The sequence below is a fragment of the Mesocricetus auratus genome, unplaced genomic scaffold (genome assembly GCF_017639785.1).
Source record: "Mesocricetus auratus isolate SY011 unplaced genomic scaffold, BCM_Maur_2.0 Super-Scaffold_100020, whole genome shotgun sequence".
Classification (NCBI taxonomy): Eukaryota; Metazoa; Chordata; class Mammalia; order Rodentia; family Cricetidae; genus Mesocricetus; species Mesocricetus auratus.
In genome coordinates, this window is record NW_024429201.1 from 20,871,671 (window position 1) to 20,889,740 (window position 18,070).

At 43.7% G+C, this 18,070-nt stretch overlaps 1 protein-coding gene across 6 annotated transcripts in view; it reads left to right on the plus strand.

Moving 5' to 3' along the window:
- Positions 1–18,070, plus strand: part of Arhgef28 (Rho guanine nucleotide exchange factor 28) — a 282,273-nt gene that overhangs the window by 201,506 nt on the left and 62,697 nt on the right. For 4 of the 6 annotated variants that reach the window (XM_040729095.1, XM_040729100.1, XM_040729098.1 and 1 more), the window contains 7 exons: positions 68–200; positions 6,263–6,342; positions 7,270–7,318; positions 9,002–9,146; positions 9,227–9,354; positions 11,068–11,208; positions 14,822–15,069. In XM_040729095.1, the coding sequence (XP_040585029.1) occupies positions 68–200; positions 6,263–6,342; positions 7,270–7,318; positions 9,002–9,146; positions 9,227–9,354; positions 11,068–11,208; positions 14,822–15,069 (924 nt within the window). The remainder of the gene's footprint in view (positions 1–67; positions 201–6,262; positions 6,343–7,269; positions 7,319–9,001; positions 9,147–9,226; positions 9,355–11,067; positions 11,209–14,821; positions 15,070–18,070) is intronic. The other 2 variants (XM_040729097.1, XM_005065624.4) reach the window with 1 other exon arrangement.

The following is an 18,070-nucleotide window of genomic DNA, read 5'->3' on the forward strand; positions in this document are numbered from 1 at the left end:
GCCCACTGACTGCTGTTTCCTTTTTGCGTTTGCTCCCACTTTTCTGTTGTGACTGCTGCTTCTGAAGATGAAAAACAAGGACGCGAAAGACAAAGAAAAACTGAATCGACACCAGTTTGTCCCAGGGACGTTCTCCGGGGTTCTGCAGTGCTCGGGTTGTGATAAAACACTCGTGGGGAAAGAGTCACTCCAGTGTGCCAGTAAGTCCTTGAGTCTGGTGTGTAACATGTTTTCTCACCATCCTTGAGCTCCCCCAGGGCAAAGCCATTGCTAAGCATGTTTACCCAAACCTTCTCCTGAGGGCCTTACGTATCATTGAGCTGTTTGCCTTGCAGTGGTCAATGCCGGTTGCTCAGTACTTAGCCTGTGCAGTTTTAAGTCCAGGCTGTCAACCTCACTGTCTGCTGGACGTCTCCACTGGTGTCTCCCGGCTTTTTGAATGTTACATGCCTAACACCGCGCTCTTGCTCCCATCTCAGCGCTTGCTGTCAAGCCGCTCTTTCCATCACTCCACACAGTTACTCATGACCAGATTTTAGAGGATTCCTTTATGACTCCTTTTCTCTTACGTGCTTCAGCCAGTCCTTGAGCAACTCTGTTGGCTCTGTTTTCAGTGTGTATTTCAAGCCCGCCCACTTGTCACCCCACACTGCTCTCACTGCTCTAAAGCCGCCTTCTCAATAGGTCCCTTTATACGTTTGCCACGTGCATTAGTTGTTTTCTGTTGCTGTGATAAACACCATTGACCTGGACCAGCAGGTCGTTCTTTAGGTTTCTGACAGGAAGAACCAGGGGATCGGAAACTAAAGAAGACAGGAAAGGTTTGGAATCAGGAGGTCTTACATAAGTTATGTGTTATGCCGAGCAAGTTTATTAAGAAGTGCAGCATCTTTATATACAGTTTTCAGGAGGAAATGGGACAGAGTCAACAGAAAGCCTTCATACAATGGGAAGAAATCGGCAGGAAGCCAATCAAGCAGTGTTGTACAAAGGGAACAAATGATATCTCAAGTGCATCAAAGATGGAGTGCACAAAGCCTTGGAACCAATAACCACAGCCCTTTGGCGCGGGGGGGGGGAGTAGTTGAGTTCTCAGGATCCAGAAAACCGTAGCTGTCCCATTACAGGCCTTGCCAAGCACATAGCTGGCTTTAGACAAGGAACTAAGTTCCTTCTCTGTGTGTCAGGGCCTCAGGAAGGTCCTGGACCAGCCTAGCCTTCCACACACCATGACCAAAAGCACCTAGAGAAGGAAAGGGTTACTTGCCTCCCACCTCCTGATCACAGTGCATCATTGAGGAAGGCCAAGATAGGAGCTCAAACAGGGCAGGAACCGAAGCAGGGACCAGGGGAGAATACTGCTTATTGGCTTGTTCTCTGCGGCTCACTCGACTTGATTTTTATAAAACCGAGGACCACCTATCCAGGTGTAGCAATGCCGATAATGGGCTGGGCCCTGCCACATCCATCATTAATTTTAAAAATACCTACAAGCCAATCTGATGGAGGTATTTTCTCAGTTGAAGTTCCCTCTTCGCAGATGGCTTTAGCTTGAGTCAAATTGACAAAGAACTAGCCAGGACCCAAGATGAAGCGATTCTCAGGGCATCCTCCAGGGGGAGAGGGATTCCTAATGTCTTACAGAGGCTGCGAAGCCCTAGAAAATCTGGTCCATTCCCTTCTCTCCCCTTGCGCCCTTCGTTCTGGCCACACCATCATCTTCACTGTTCTTCCAACAGGTCAGCATCCTCTTGTCTTAGCGTCTTCTGTTTTTGAGGCTCTTCCTTGAATGACTCCTGTAGATTGTCAGGTGACACCCCTCAGGCCTGACCTCCCTGTGGCTAGTTTCTCAATTCTCTCATCCTTGAATCCCGGGCCCTATAATTTACCACCATCTGCATTGTGGCATATTTTCCATGTCATTTTCCTTATCTGTCTCTTTCACCATTAGTTCTGGAAGGGGAAAGGGGGACATAGTAATTTTTCATAGCCCCCACAGGTGCCATCACAAAGCTGACCCTTAACACTTATGCTTAATTAATGACTGCTAAGGTAAACTGGTGTGTAAGCAAGGCCCGTGGAGTCCATTAAGTGCATGTTGATGGCGCTGTGGTGGGAGCCGGAAATTGCTGGAAGTACTACAGACACACTCAGCTATCAAACCCATCATCGCTTTAAAAAAATAAGTGTATGGAGACTCAAAGAAGACATACAGCCTGAATAGAAACAAATTATCCCAAAATTTTCCACCTGCAAAAACTTTGCTATTAATATGCCATTTTGTGAGCATTTAATATTGTACAAACTGAGTTTTATTATGACATTTCATACATGTATGTAATGTACCTGCGTCATCTTCAGTTCCCTGCTGTCATATCCTGCTGCCTCCTCACTGTTCCCCTTCCTCTACCTCCCAGCCCTCCTCTACTCTCCTGTATTACCTCTGTCACTATTTCTACATGTATGCATACATGCAAACATACGGATACAACCTGATGTTTGCTGCTGCTCCTGTTCTGAGGGCTGAGCACTTGGCATTGGATAGCCACCTAGAGGGCTCATCCCAGGGAAGTCTACCTCTCCCTCTGTCAGCATTAATTACTTTAGTCACTTCTAACCCTGACAAGATTACATCAGCTTTTAATGCTGGAATTTCATTTGATGATAATATCAAGGGTATTTACTCATTTTTCATCATACACGATATTTTCACAACATAAATAACTTTTGTTTTCACACACCTCTGTCAACATTACTGACGACTCTCTTAGATTAAATCCCACAACCAGTATGTGAGTAAAGTGTACTCTCACTGTTTCTCTTTATACCACAGGGGTTTTTAGACTTAGTTTGGGAACCTCCAAGGTTTTTACTGGGAAGGGAGTGTTGGCCAACTAAACTTGAATTGATATTACATTTTAACATTAGGTAGTAGACTGTGATAGTCTCCACTATGTTGGCTGGATAATCGTCTTCTATGTGTGAGGGTTAATAGCTCTACTCTTACATACAAACCTGATGTGAAACAGTATATTGTAGAAGTACTCAAAATTTCAGTGTCATTTTCTCTGATACATCCTGAGATGCTAACAGTTCATAAACATTGCAGTTCTGTAACGTTTCTCATGTATGTCTGGGCTGAGTTACTTGTGTTTTGATACATCATTATCTGGTGCACAGACCCTCGCGCATGTGTTCATTGCAGATGAACTTTAATTAACATTGCTGCACTTTGACATCTTCTCTTGACTTTTGTGCTGAGTCCTGCTTGCCTTAATTATTGCTCCTCTTGTTTTTCCTTTCTTTGTGTGTCCCTCAACTGTTTCTGTGGTTTCTATTTTGGGGTGTATGTCTTTAATTTAGCCAAAGAGAATCTGTAATGTAACAGAAGACCTTGTTTTTATAACAATGGGTTTTTCTTATTTACATTGAATTTTACGGCTGCCAACCATTTTTGATAGTTCCTGGCTGTTTTACTTGCTGTCTGGCTCAGTGCTTTAGACCATGTGTTGTTTGCTTTTATCGTTTCCTGCAATTTGGCAAGATAAGGGCTTTTAATATCTACTAATGATAGTGTTATGGCTGCATAAGGCTCATAATTTAATACAGTTTTACCTTCCTTCCGTGAGCCTCTCCCCCACCCCCCACCCCTGCCACCGTTAGTATGCCCAATTGTTGCATTATCACATTCTCTTTCAGATTGTAGGCTGAGCATTTCAGGAATGACTTTGCTGCTCCAAGAGCAATTCGATGTTTTCGTTCAGTTCTGTGTGTATACTTACAATAGCTTTAAGCCCCCTTCTCTCCTTCTCTCCCTCACTTCCTTCTTTCTGTTCTTCCTTCCTTCCTTCTTTTGTTTTGTTGAGCTAGGGTCTCTTGTAGCCCCAGCCGTCCTCAAACTTACTATATAGCCAAGGTTACTTTGAACTCCCAATCCTCTCGCCTTCATCTCCCAAGTACTGAGATTAAAAATGTATACCACAAAGCCCAACTTTCTTTTGTTAGCCTGGGTTACCGCTTACTTCTAGTCCTGAGAGATGAATCAGTGGCTAAGACTGAATGCTGCTCTTGAAAAGGACCCGAGTTTGGTTTCCAGAACCCATGCTGGGCAGCTTTTAACCACCTGTAAGTAGCTCCAGGGGTGTCTGATGCCCCTGGCCTCAGTGAACATCTTTGCTCAATTGAACATCCCCATGTACAGACACATAGACGTAATGAAAAATAAAAATAAATCTTCAAAAGTGAAAAATCCTTTTGTCAATCTATTCTTTAGTCTTCACTTCTGATTCTTCTCTCAGGCTAGGATGGGCTGGGGTAGTTTACTGAAACCTATGCACTTTGCTTATTTCATACTCAAAATATAATTTACGTGGCTTAATAAAGCCTTAGCCCAAAGTCCATCTACACGGTCGAGTAGAGTTGTGTATTTACTGCTACTGCAGGAGAATCTGGGGCCTGTGACCCAAGTCCTTTGTTAGTAACCCTGCTTCCCTCTACTGACATGCCAAAGTACTCTGATCCTTTTCATCACGCGGGTATTGTCAGAGTGAGTCTATAGTGTGTTTCACTTCATTGTTTTTGTTAGGAAATATCAAGACTTTTCAGTTTGCCTCAAGCTTGCTCATTTAGCTTTATGCCATTCTTTTCTGTTGTAGCTTGGGCTATTACTGCCCTGGCTCCATTTTTTTCTGGCTCCTTTCTTAGACAGGTATCATCTCTGGTATCTGCCTTTGTCAATTTTATAGTCACAATGGTCTCCACATCCTGGGATCTTTGAAGTTTGATTCCACAGCAGCCCTTTGATATACTGGTCACATGGGTCTGCTTCTGTTCAGTTGGAAATCTGTTCTTGCCCTTCACCTGCCTGGCAGTCTCTGTCTCACAAAGCCCCCCTCTCCTGGCCTCCTGTTATCCTGCCTGCATCCTGTTCTCACCCCATGCTCTCTGGTTTGATTTCATGGAAATGTCTTCTCCTGCCCTGTCAGAAGCACATCTCAAAAATCTACCTTTTCCATCTCTGTCTCCAGCCCGAGGCCCACTGGCTGTCTCTTCCTGTGTGTTTCCCATTGAGCTCTACTCACTGGGGTCGCAGAACCTCTGCTTTTCCTTTCCTTCTGCTTGGCTGGGAATAAGAGCGGAGAAAAAAAGCAGAGAAAATGGACTCCAGAGCTCGTCTGGAGAGCAGTACACAGAGTCGCCTTGCTCTGCTCATTGCATTAGCTCGGTGCTGAAATGCCTCTTTAGGGCCACTGAGGAACACTCCCAGGCTTAGCCTCCTGCTGGTTCACAGTAGGTTGCTGGGTCTTCTGCAGTGTGGCTTTGGTGGGATAAAATGGGGTTTTTATGGACCAACTCCCAAAGACATTTCAGTTACAGAACACGGGCTTCTCCTGAGAAATCTGCACATAGGGGTGGGTGATGAGAGGGAGGCAGAGTGGGAAGCAGGATAGGAAAGGAACATGACAGCCTCCAGACTACAGCCCCCATGGACACCCATGTACATGAAGACAGCCTGGTCTCTGTCCCTGTGGGAAGAAAGCTTGCCTTACCTTCCTCTAGGGACATGAGGCCGTATGAGCAAGTGGCAAACTGTTTTCATCTAATTTGCCTGCTTCCAATTTCTGTCCTTTAAAAAGATTCATTTTCATTTTAAATTATGTATATGTATATGTGTCTATGTGTGTGGGGGGGGCATGTACTTATGAGCTCAGTTGTCTGCAGAGACTAGAAGAGTGTGTTGGATCCTCAGGGCCTAGAGTTACAGGTGGTTGTGAACCACTGAAAGTGGGTTCCAGGAACTGAATTCCAGTCCTCAGTAAGAGTGTGGTGTTAGCTTCTAAGCCACATATACAGGAATTCCTTCCTGTTGAAACTGGCAGTACACTTTTTTTTTCTGTCAGCATTATTGTGAGCCCATTTCTTCCCATCTCCTGGACAGCTTGTCTGATGCTAGAGTTGAAGGTTGCTGCCGTCAAGCCTCAGGAATCCCTGAGGACATAGTGCATACACTAGGAAGTGGGCTGTCAGGCAGACCCAGAGGTGTCCAGCACACAGCTGCAGGATTTCTAATTTATAAGGCAGTTACAGACGATGAAAAGTATCTCCAAGGAACTCAGAGTTCCCATGTGTGCTTATGCTTGTGTGGAGTGGCGCATCATTTAAATATTTGACTCCTTAAATATGTGTGCTTCTTTGTGTCACTTTTATAACCACCAATAAAAGCGTGGTGTGACCCTGACTGCAGACTCACTAAGTCAGACAGACATGTTTGTGTCTTCTGTTCCAGACTGTAAGGCAAACACACACAAGGGCTGCAAAGATGCCGTGCCTCCGTGTACCAAGGTAACCCCCAGTCCCTGCAGCACAGCGTGCCCTGTTGCCTAGCGTGCTTGCTCTGGTTGTCCGCTGTTGGACAGGGAACTCTTCGGGCTGTTGGATTTACTGTTGCTGTGGTAACGCACACTTAGAGTGTATGACTATTTAGCTGTTCACATGTACCAATAGAGAGAAGATCTGCTCGTGTTATGTGAGGCGGGCAATATTCTCAAACAGGCATCACCAGGATTGCCCAGAAGACTATAGAAACTTCAACTTCTAGGTCCCCTCCCGGGTTTTCAGATTCTGTAAATATGAATGGGTCCTGGGGATGCGTGTTTCTAGCACATTCCCAGGGAGCACCTCCGTGGCTGAGAGCATACCTGGAGGTAGGGAGTGAGGATGCACATTTGGGACAGGGTTACCAAGTTGATGACAGTTGCAATTCCTTTATCAGCACTCCACAGTCCTGTGTGAGCTGTGTGTGAGTCAGAGCAGGATGCTCCCGTAGTGCGGAGGGTGGAGGGGTGGCGCTCAGATATCTCTTTGTTAACTGATGCACTTGAGGGTTGATGTAGAGGGTGATGCCCCGGAGCTTGGGATGGCGAGGTAAAAAGGCACAAGAGAAACAAGGCAGCGTTGGTAGAAGGGCCTCCTTCCCTGGGGTCTGGCTGCATGCGCTACATGGATGGGGTTGTCTCGAGGATCCCAAGTGCTGAGTGTTCGTGAGGCTCGTGCCTCGTTCTTTCTTGCACAGTTCATTGTCGCCACACTCTACTTTTGTTGCATTTACCATTTTTTGTTTGTTTTTTTTTTTGCTTTGAATTCTTCTTTGAAATGAAGATAATGAAAATGAAGTAGATAAGAATCCTATTCTGGGTTACCATGTGTACATTCTTGTAGCCCGGGGGTGCTTTGATCTTATTTTATGTGTTTCTAATAATTTTTTACTAGAAATTCCAAGAGAAATACAACAAGAACAAGCCACAAACCATCCTTGGAAGTAAGTGATATGGAAAAATGACAAGAACTTTAAAAAATGTAATGTATACCATACTTTTTCCATTGTAAAACTACCTCCTGCTTTTGTTTTCTCATTAGTCCAATTATTTCATCTTTATAACATGAGCATGGCATAATTTTTGCTATGTAAGGAAGTCAAGAAGTATATAAACTTCTACATCAGCCTACAAGTTTCTGTATTGTATATAGAATGTGACTTATGTATCACAGGGACTATATGGAAATAGTGTTAGCTGATGGTCTCAACTCTGATGTTGCTTACTGGAATATAGCCTATTGATTTAATAATTTTGGGAGTAAACAGAGACATTGCATTAAATATACATGCTTTTATGTTTTTGTGATAGTAGTATATACTCATCCGTTCTCATTAGTCCCTATGGTCTAGTGTTATGGAGACCCCCAAACTTGGATTAGTTGCATTTGAGGCTGTGGTCTTTTTAGTATCTTTAGTGTGATGCTGAAGTTTTATTTGTATATTTCTAAATTTGATGACTCTGTTGTTGTTGTTTTAATTATAGACTACTGAGGTTTAAATAGTGTCTCTTGAAAACAACCAGTAACCTTTGACACTTCCCAGTGTTACAAGTGAGGAGCCAATCACCCTGGTGTTTCCTCAGTTTGAAAAACATTTGCTTTATCGTGAGAGATTTTGTAATTTCTTCTGTCTGAAGTTGCTTTGCATGATAAGTGGCAGGAATTTTAAGTGCCTGGTCACTTTTCACTTCAGTGCTTTAACAAAGTGTGACTGGCATCTTGAAAACCACTCTGGTGGGGACAATTAAGTATGCGAAGTCATGGTGACATGCTTTTGGGTGTGGTGTTATGCAAGTTAGTTTGAGCTCTGTCACTCAGTCCCTTGCTTTGACCTCAAACATCTATTGACATCAATTCTGAGATGCTTCTCATTTTCATGAGGCTAAATGGGTGACTAAAACGATGCTTAGGATTTAGAAATCTAAATGCCGTCTCCTCCATTATGTGGAATTCATGAGACTAAAGCAGAGACGTATCCATTCCCTTGTTCCATCCTGGGATCTATGTAAACATTTCTCCCTTCTGCTGCAGAGTGTGGATTCAATAGCTGTAATTCAAAGGGGCTGAAATACCCACTCAGAGTTGTTTATAGTTCAGCCCCATGTAAGTGTGTCCTGCCCACTTGTTTTCGATAAAGGAGAGAAAACAGCCTGGCTGGGCTTTGGGCTTCGTTTACCCGAATCTTACTCCATGAAAAGAGGTCTCTCCAGCGTCATTCCTTTTCATTGAGTTGTTCTCTGGGCACATATGCATGTTTACACACACCGTATGCATTGTGTGAACAGAGCTAATAACACCTTGCATCTATTTAAAGCTGGCTTCGAGGAGTACAAGCAGTGGTTTATGGGAAAGCTGGCCAGAGCTTCCCCATTCCATTTGTCTTTGGGTCACCCCAGACATCCACAGTCTCCCGGGGGAGGTGTGGAAGTAGGCCTGCAGCATGGGTGTCAGAAGGGCGAGGAAAGGAAGGGACACTTGAGAAGTGCCAGGAAGCGTCAAGACCGGTTTCTAGGCTGGGCCACAACACTTGAGAAGTGGCTGCTTGGGGCTACCTGTCTGGACTGTCTGTGACTTTCTTTGCCTGTAAATGCTGCCCTCGCACATGCATGATCTGCTGTGATCCCAGGCTCCTCAGTCAGAGACATCCCACAGCCGGGACTCTCCTTGCACCCTTCCTCCTCCATGCCCATCGGACTACCGGCTGGAAGGAAGGAAGCTACCGGGCAGATGCACCCACTGTCCAGAAGCGTCCCAGGGACCACCCTGGAAAGGTGAGGCTCCATGCTCTGCTTCGCTCTCATGGCCCAGGGTGGTCGCTGGGACTAACTCACGTCCCCTTTCCCTCTCCCAGCTTCAGGAGGTCAGTGACATCCTTGGAGTCAGAGGGTGACAGTAACAGCTGGCGAAGCAGATCTCATTCCGATGAGCTGTATCAGTCCATGGGCTCTTCTCCCTCCACGGAGTCATTCGTGATGGAAGGTGAGAAGATGCGCTGGAATGCTCCTGTCTCTGTGAGCATTTGCTGAAAGGAATATTTTGTGCATGAAATAAGATGAACATATATCATTTTGTTCTTTTTCTCATGTTAATGTGTGTTAGTATGCAGGTATGTTTATATGCATGTTCACATGTGTGTATGTGTGGACACATGTATGGATAAGAGAACATATATGTGGAGGCCTGATCCTGATGGTGGGTGTCTTTTTCAATCACTGTTTATCAAGGCAGGATTTCTCAAACCCAGAGCCCACCACGTCTGGTTAGGACAGCTAGCTAGCTTATCTGGGGGGATCACCTGGCTGCCTCCTGAGTCCTGATATTGAGGAGGCCACAATGCCTGCCTGTCTGGCTTTTGCATGGGTTCTGAGGGATCCAAAGTCCGGCCCTTACACTTGCACACCAAACACTTTGTCTGCTGATCCATCCCCTCAGCTCTCTGCTGTTCTTTTAGAAGTCTTATGGTGTCTACTTGAAACAGAGTCCACTTTTCTTAAGGGTCTCAAAAACAAAAAACAACTGAGTGTGGGAAAGTGTGGATGGATGGAGGGGAGAGGGTTTACAGTACTCAGGATGTACTTTAACGTGTGAAATATCAAAGAACAAATTGGATAAAGGTTTGAAGGGTTTTTTTTATGACAACCGAGGGACACAGGAGTGACTGAGGAGTTAAGAAGACGTTTTTAAGTGAGCACATTCCTAAAAGATGGATGTAATGAAAGAATGAAATGTACTGTGTGGTATCATGAAGAGAATGAAGTAGAATCCTCCATTTAAATACGTATTTAATTGAGTACTTCTGTCTGGGCCACTGAGATTTGTGCCCCACCTGTTGTCTGATACTTGTGGGAGATAAAGCATTTTGGAGTGTACTTTATAGGATGGAATTCAACCTGTGGGGATTTTGTTTCCAGGTTGCCTCAATAAATGAAGGGAGGAGAGAACTGAGTAGAGAGATGGACTATGTGTCTTTGAAGTCTGCTGTCATCCCATCTTTACAACCACCAGTTGGGACCTCTAAGGAGTACTGTTTAGGGCAAATAGGCTTTAGTTTTTCTGAAGGGTGTTTGTTCAGTCTCTCTCTCTGTCTCTCTCTGTCTCTGTCTCTCTGTCTTTTTCCCTCCCTTCCTCCCTCTCTCCTTCCCTTCCTCTCTCCCTCCTTCCCTCCCTCCCTCCCTGTCTCCTTCTCTCTCTGTAGTTATTTTCCTGAAAGGTGTTTGTGTATATGTGTTTAGCTCTATTAGAAAAGTTTTTTGTGGGACTTAAGCCTCGCACTGTGTTTCATGTTTTGCCAAGTCGAGGGTAAACGAACTGGACAATTTAAAATTCAGAGTAAACTGTATGAAATAACCCAGGCAAAAAGAGGTCATCGAGGTCCAGAGTCTGTAAGCAGGACATGGGCTGTGAAGGTGACAGAGTCCAACTCCAATAGAGTGAGCCCAAACACACCAAGGCACCGTGTTTTCCACGCCTCCCTGTACTGTTGCTGTTGGATGCTGCTCTTCTTCGCTCCGGTGGCAGTGGTGTTGCTTTGGGCTGTTTTGTCTCTGGTTTTCAGGAGTTTTGAGTTTGCATTGCACAATTCTAGCTGGGGCTTCTCTGTGCCTCTAGAAGGTTTGAGCCTGAAGTCTGGACCTTGAAGATTTCTTTGTGATTGGCGCATTGGGTGCCATGCTTCTGACTTTTCTTTTCTAGATGTTGTGGACTCTTCGCTGTGGAGCGACCTCAGCAGTGATGCCCAGGAGTTTGAAGCAGAGTCTTGGAGTCTTGTGGTGGACCCTTCCTTTTGCAGTAGGCAGGAGAAGGATGTCATCAAAAGACAGGATGTCATTTTTGGTAAGTATTCCAATTATATCCCTGGGGCGAAATCACAGGGTTTGGAGGAAAGAGCGTGGATGGTGATACTGTCCAGACCTGGGTCCAAGCCTGGTTTTGCTATTTTCCAGCTATCTGATCTCAAACAAACTATGCTGCTTACCTGGAACTCAGCTTCTCCATCTGTAGAATAAGGATAATGATATTCAAGCATAAAATATCGTTCCAAGGCTTAAATGCAAGCTCGCATGTACAAATATCAAGGAATGATTTCCTGTACCCTTAGCACATCTCCTTGAGTGTGGCCTCTGGGCAGTTTCCCCCGTCTTCATGCCAGAGCCACAGTGAACTTTCACGTTCTTGCTGCAGCTGTCATGGCTCTGCGTGTGGCCTACAGGTGACTGTCCGTGCCTGTATAAACTGTCAGGAACCTGAGACGGGTTAGCACAGCATTTGTGTGCTGTAGTCCTCAGTTCACCTGCAGTGGGATTTCACCACAGCACGCTTCTGGGAGTGAAGGCAATCTGAAGTAGAAACAGATAATTAGGAAAATCCAAAGTGCAAAGAACGTACTAAAAAGTAGTTACAACAAGACACCCCACTTTGCACCTGAGGCAGGGTCTTCATTCTCCTTGACCTGAGTTTTCCTGTCCTCTGCTAGGAGGTGCCCTGTTCATTTTCAGTGGGGATGAGGATGGAGGTTGGGTGTGCGGTTTCACCAAGATCAAGGGAACTAGGGGTATGCTTCAGAACTTTCCAGGGGCCTTGGGAGTCACATCACAGGAAGCTAACAGGATGATGCTATCCTTTTTAATGTTTGTTAACATTAATGTTACTTACTATTATGAATGCTGCCATGTCTCTTCAACCTCTGGTCACTGTCACACACTAGTAAGCACATTCTCACCATACAGATGAAATATCACAGGTTATGGGGCCTTTGGTGTCAGAAAGGTTTGACCCACAGGGAAAACTTTTCCTCCCTGTTCCTCATTGCTTTCCTTTAAAGATGATGAAAGCTGACATGGGGTTCCTGCCAGGAACCCCAGAACCGGGCAGGATTGAGCATCTGAGACCAGCTGGTACCTAGCACCAAGCAAGATGCTGTCCCAAACCCAAAACCTATGAAAATAAAACAAGGGCCAGAGAGTAGCTGGGTGGCAGAGAGTAGCTGGGTGGCAGAGAGTAGCTAGGTGGTAGAGTACTTTCCTAGCATGCCCTGGATTTTACGTTCTGTATAACCTTTCCACCACCACCCCACACTCAGAGGAGAAGGGGGTACCCCAACAAATACAAAAGGAGGGATATTATTCCTACTCAATTCAGTCATATTGAATAAAATAGCTAAAAGATTAAATGAAATGATAGGAGTAAGTCAAAGGGAAGCTAACAATGTGGAAGGAAATACGAATTCTTTGAAGTTGTGGGTCCCAATGAAAGAGATCTCTGTTTACGACAAGGTAGAAATGCTGTATTTAGACCTATTTCCTCTCTGTGGCTGATGCTTTAGATTCTGTCCCCAAACATGGGGGTAGTTTGCAGGTTTGTGCAGAATTTGTTGTCTCGTATTCCTCTATGTTGAGGGTTTTTTTCTTTCATAGTGGATTTGAAAAGTTGATATATAATCCATATATCATAAAATTATGCCCCATATGTAATCAGGTGGGTTTTAGTATATTCCCCAGAGCTGTGTAGCCATCAAGCATCCCAATTCTACAATATTTGCACCACTTCAAAAAGAAACTTTCTACTCATTAGAAGTCACTTCTCATTTCTCTTTCTTCCTCTGGATTTGGGCAAATACTAATCTACAATATGTCCTTTGCCTCAGTCTGTATGCGTGTACCTGTGTGTGAGTGTGTGTATCCTGTTTACATGATATTTGCAATGATCATCATATGTACTTCATTCCCTTTTTAAAGTCTACTAGGTCCCATTTGTTTATCTAATCATTAGTGATGGACATTTTGTGTTTCTTTTCTTTTTTTAAAGGTCATATGGTAACTTCATTTCAAACCTTTTGGTGATTGCAGCCTGTTTACTAAGGCAGCTGCAACATCTTACATCCTTGCCCTCCCCTTCACCAACATTTGGTCATTGTCCATCTTTCCTTCTTTTTTTATTTTAGTTTTTCTAGACAGGGTTTCTCTGTGGCTCTGGAGGCTGTCCTAGAACTAGCTCTTGTAGACCAGACTGGCCTCGAACTCATGGAGATCCGCCTGCCTCTACTTTCCCGAGTGCTGGGATTAAAGGCGTGTGCCACCAAAAATGCCCGGTCCAATCTTTCCTTCTTATAATTATCCCAGTGTTGTGTGATGTGCTGTGTTATTTTGGTTTTGATTTGTGCTTCCGCACTAAGGATGTTGAACTTGGTTGCCGGGTGATGAGGGTAGGGGTTGGGGTGGAGCTATGATGAAGGTGGGGTGGGGGTGGAAAGGGGGTAATAATCTCACACAAAGCTTCTTGCCTTTGAGACAAGTATTCTACCACTACATTTTTACCCCAAACCCTGTTGAACATCTTTGTGGGTACTTAGTGGACATTTGTTTGTTTTTTAAAGTAATTCCTATTAAATTCCTTTACCCATTTTTGAATTCTTGAAAACATTTAGTTATAAGACTTTGATGATCCCTGGTGGAAGGACTCACTATCCTTGGGGAGTGGATGGGGGGTGGGTTGGGGTTCGGTGGGGGAGCATGGGTGGATAGGAGGGTGAGGGAATGGGGGGATTGATATGTAAAATAAGATTATTTCTGAAATAAAATAAAAAAGGACTTTTCATACATGCACATGATATTGTATGTATATATGCATATATACATACATGTGATATAAATCTGAATTCAATCTTTTATACATATATATTATTATTTTCCTCTGGAGAAAATGGAATTTTGGAAAAGGATCTAGTGACAGAAAGAATCTGTTATTGTAAAGCCTTTGGGAACTTTATTACATTTAGTTTATTTCATCGGGTTACTTCATTTAACCTGTTGAATTATGCATATACTCAATACAAAAAGACTTCTCTCCAACAAGCTGTTGGAAACCTTTGACTCTTAGCGGCTGTACTTGACTTTCATCTCCAGGTCCTCTTCTAATATCTGAGCAATTGATACTTGGAGTATAAATATAATGTTCAATCACCACTGACTTTTATTATGGGAAAAATGGTCCTGTTAGTCTTGAACATTCCCTCATTCATAGTAGTGTAATATAGAATCGAGTTGCAAGAGACAGGTGGGGCTTTTTGTCTGTTTGCTTGTTTGTGACAGGTAAAATTTTGATGAAGTTATCTTTATTTTAACTGGTATTATATACATTTCTGTAACTCACTGTAGTGTGATCAAGCACTGAATTTGTATATGGAGGAAGTTGCTAGCGGTAGTCAGGAGGATGGATAAAGGGTTAGTATATGAATCAAAGATGACTAGATACTCACTACAATTAGTATTTCCATCTCCTGGTCTGTGAAAGGTAAGTTGGTAGGGTGGAGGCAAAAGAGCTGTAACTCTGAATTATTTTCTTTCAAGTATCTGTTCCTGAGTGCTCATAGTAATGTGGGAAAGTCTGCACGTTGCCCAGCAGGCAAGTTACAGAGTTCATCCGGGTCATGAGTGTGCTCACATTTCAGAACTGATGCAGACGGAGGTGCACCACATCCAGACCCTGCTCATCATGTCTGAGGTCTTCAGAAAGGGCATGAAGGAGGAGCTGCAGCTGGACCACAGCACAGTGGACAAGATCTTTCCCTGCTTAGATGAGTTGCTGGAAACCCATAGGCATTTCTTCTTCAGCATGAAGGAGCGCAGGCAGGAATCGTGCACGGGTAACGACAGGAACTTTGTGATCAACCGAATCGGTGATATTCTTGTGCAGCAGGTAAGAAGGGTGTCAAAGCTAGGCTCAGAACCCTAGGAGCTTGCAGAACTGCCCTCCCTTTATAGGTTTGCTTATTTTGTGTGTCTGAGTGTTGTGTCTGTGCACTGTTCACAGACGTCAGAAGACAGTATCAGTTCTGTGACATTGGAGTTACAGATGGTTGTGAGCTACCACGTGGGTGATGGGAAAGGCACTCAGGTCCCTGGAAAGAGCAACAAGTGCTCTTAATTACCAAGCCTCCTGTCCAGCTTTGGTTTGCAGACACTTTATTGATTAAAAACCTTGGAGAAATGAAATTAATATCGTTATAGTTATTGCTAGATGGGGGCTGTGGGCTTTCTTTTATTGGGTGTTGGTTTATCCTGGCTATGTAACAGATGTCAGATAGTTCCTGACAGCCAGTGACTGTCCCCTCTGCATGGCTTGGGTTATTCTGTTGTCTCCACCAGATAGCGCAATCATAACTGCATTGCATGGACGTTCTGATGTGAGAGGTGGCGTCTTAGAGCATAGGTCCTCCACTGTGATAGTATGAGGCCTGGCTTCAAGTCACATGCTCCCTCACCCTAGTAGGAGGGATACAAATCCTTTATAGTTAGCCTAGAAGACAGGAGAAATAAAGATCCCTTCAGATATTTGGAATTTTCGGAGCATCACTGAGGATAGGTTGCACTAATACAGTAACAACAGCCACCTGCATTTGCTCCAGATCTTTCTGAAGGGCTTCTTGTAAAAAGCGTGTTCCCTCAGAGTAAGGTAACATTTTGATAAGGAAGAAACTGTGTGTTCCCTGTGTGTTTCATTTAACTTTCCTAGCATTGCGAAGTGGGTGCTATTTTCCCACTGTATAGATGTAAACACGAGGGGTAATGACTTTTTCTAGTGTTCACACATCTCACAGGTGATGTACCTGGGACAGAGGTCAACATCTGCTCTATCATCAAGATGAGCCAAGAATTTTAACAAACTATAGGAAAGCCTTTACTGTCATGAGATTGTGAACCTCGGGGGTGGGTGTTCTTTTCAGTTATTTATTACCATGGTCTAACACCTATAGGGGATCCTTGGAGTATTTATTGAATGATTGACTCACTTAAAAAAATAAGAAGAAGGAAAGAAGACAGACAGACAGACCTGGAATTGAGTGGGCTGCCAGGTTTTGGGTTGGGGGAATGGCTCTTGGGGAAGCGCCTGTTTTAGTATGGCTTTTTTTTTTCTGGGTAGTGCCACATTCTCTAAGGATTTCAGCATTTTTAAATGCTCTCACTCTACCCTCGGTAGCCATGGAGATAAGCTGTTGGTCTGTATGTGAAAAATGGAGGAATTAAATTCCCTGGTAGTTTAGATGTGATTGAATACAGTATTCAGATGCACACACACGTGCAAGGACTTGTCCCCTAGTAGCTATTCTTACATTTCTAAAAATATGAAAATCTGTGTTTGTAAAAACTTTCCATTTAACCAAAAAGGGATCTGCTCTGCAGTTTACAGCCCGAGACCCATTCTTTCTCTGTGATCCACCAGATACAGGGTGACATAAAGGACTTTGGGACTTTGTTTAAATAAAAATGTCAGAGCACAGAGAGCATTCAAAACAGGAATGGAAGGTTTATAATTTTGTCATCTTAAATTACCTGAATTTCTCTTTCATTAATATAAATAATCATGATTTCTCTCTTTTTTAAGTCTAATCATTGGAACCAGTTTTGTTCTTTGATTTTTTTTCATATTTAATGTCAATGTGTGTCTTTATCAGTTCTGTGTTTATTTAATTTGTGTGGATAAAGCAGGGAACAAAACTGGGTTATTGTCATCCCCTGACATGACCTAGTGGCCTAATCTCATGGTAGAACACAGATTTCTCTTTTGGGAAAAGGAATGTGACAGAAGGCTGGGCCTGCGTTCCTGTCCCTTGTTGGCATGCAAGCTGTGCCAGAGTTCCCACATAACCAGCACCATCTTCAGAGGTGGTTTTGGGCACTGCGTCTTGTGGGAACAGAGGAGGAGCTGGTGTTTAGGGTGTAGGAAGGAAGACTGGGTACATTCTGGAGTGTAACTAGACATGCGCTTCAGAAGGCAGAGTGGAGTGTGATGACACGTAGTTACCAGGAACTCCCGTGAGGGTGGCATTTGTGGATATGACCTAACCCAATCAGTTTTTGTGGTTTTTAACTTCGGAGACCTGAGGCTTACCCAGAAGTTGTTTAAAATGAGGCTCGGCAGTCTGTCTCTCAGTGTTTTCCGTAGGAACAGGCTAACATCTGAGATTTGCTATGTAAAATTTGGATTGTTTGCATGATCGCTCCTCCAAAACATCTTCCAAAACCATTACACCACAATCAGTATCTTGACACCCACACCCATACTGTTAAGACCATGTTCTTCTCACAAGGTTTCCCCACTTACATTTGTATATACCTACTTCCCTCTTGCCCTTGCTCGAACAGCCTCTCTAAGTTCTGGAAACTCTTTATTCCTGTCATTTTGTCATTTTCAAAAACATTGTATGAATGGAATTATGTAATATGCAGTCTTTAAGGAGTTGACACAATTCTTTCAGTCATGTCAGTGATTATGTATGTCAGTTGTTCATTCTTTTCCCCTGGTGAGTAGTAGTCCATGGTGCAGATATACCCTGCTTTGTTTAATTGCTCACGGGTAGGAGGACATCTTGTTGCTTTTGGTTTACACCCATCACAGATCAAGTTGCCATGTTTAGGTACAAATTTCTTTTTACAAATCTAAATTTTGACTTTGTTGGAATAAACACCGAAAAATGCAATTTCTAGATTTTCTAGCTAGTTTCCTATGAGGTTTTATGAGGTTGGGTTTTTTTTTCTTTTATTTCTCTCCTTTCCTATTTGTATAGAATTATTGAAAAACCATTCTTCCCCATTGGAGCTGGGTTTTGAACCTTTGCCAAAGTCTCTTATGCATGCTGGGTTTCTATTCTGTCCCGCTGAGTGTATGCGTCTGCATCTTTCCACCTGTCTTGAAAATG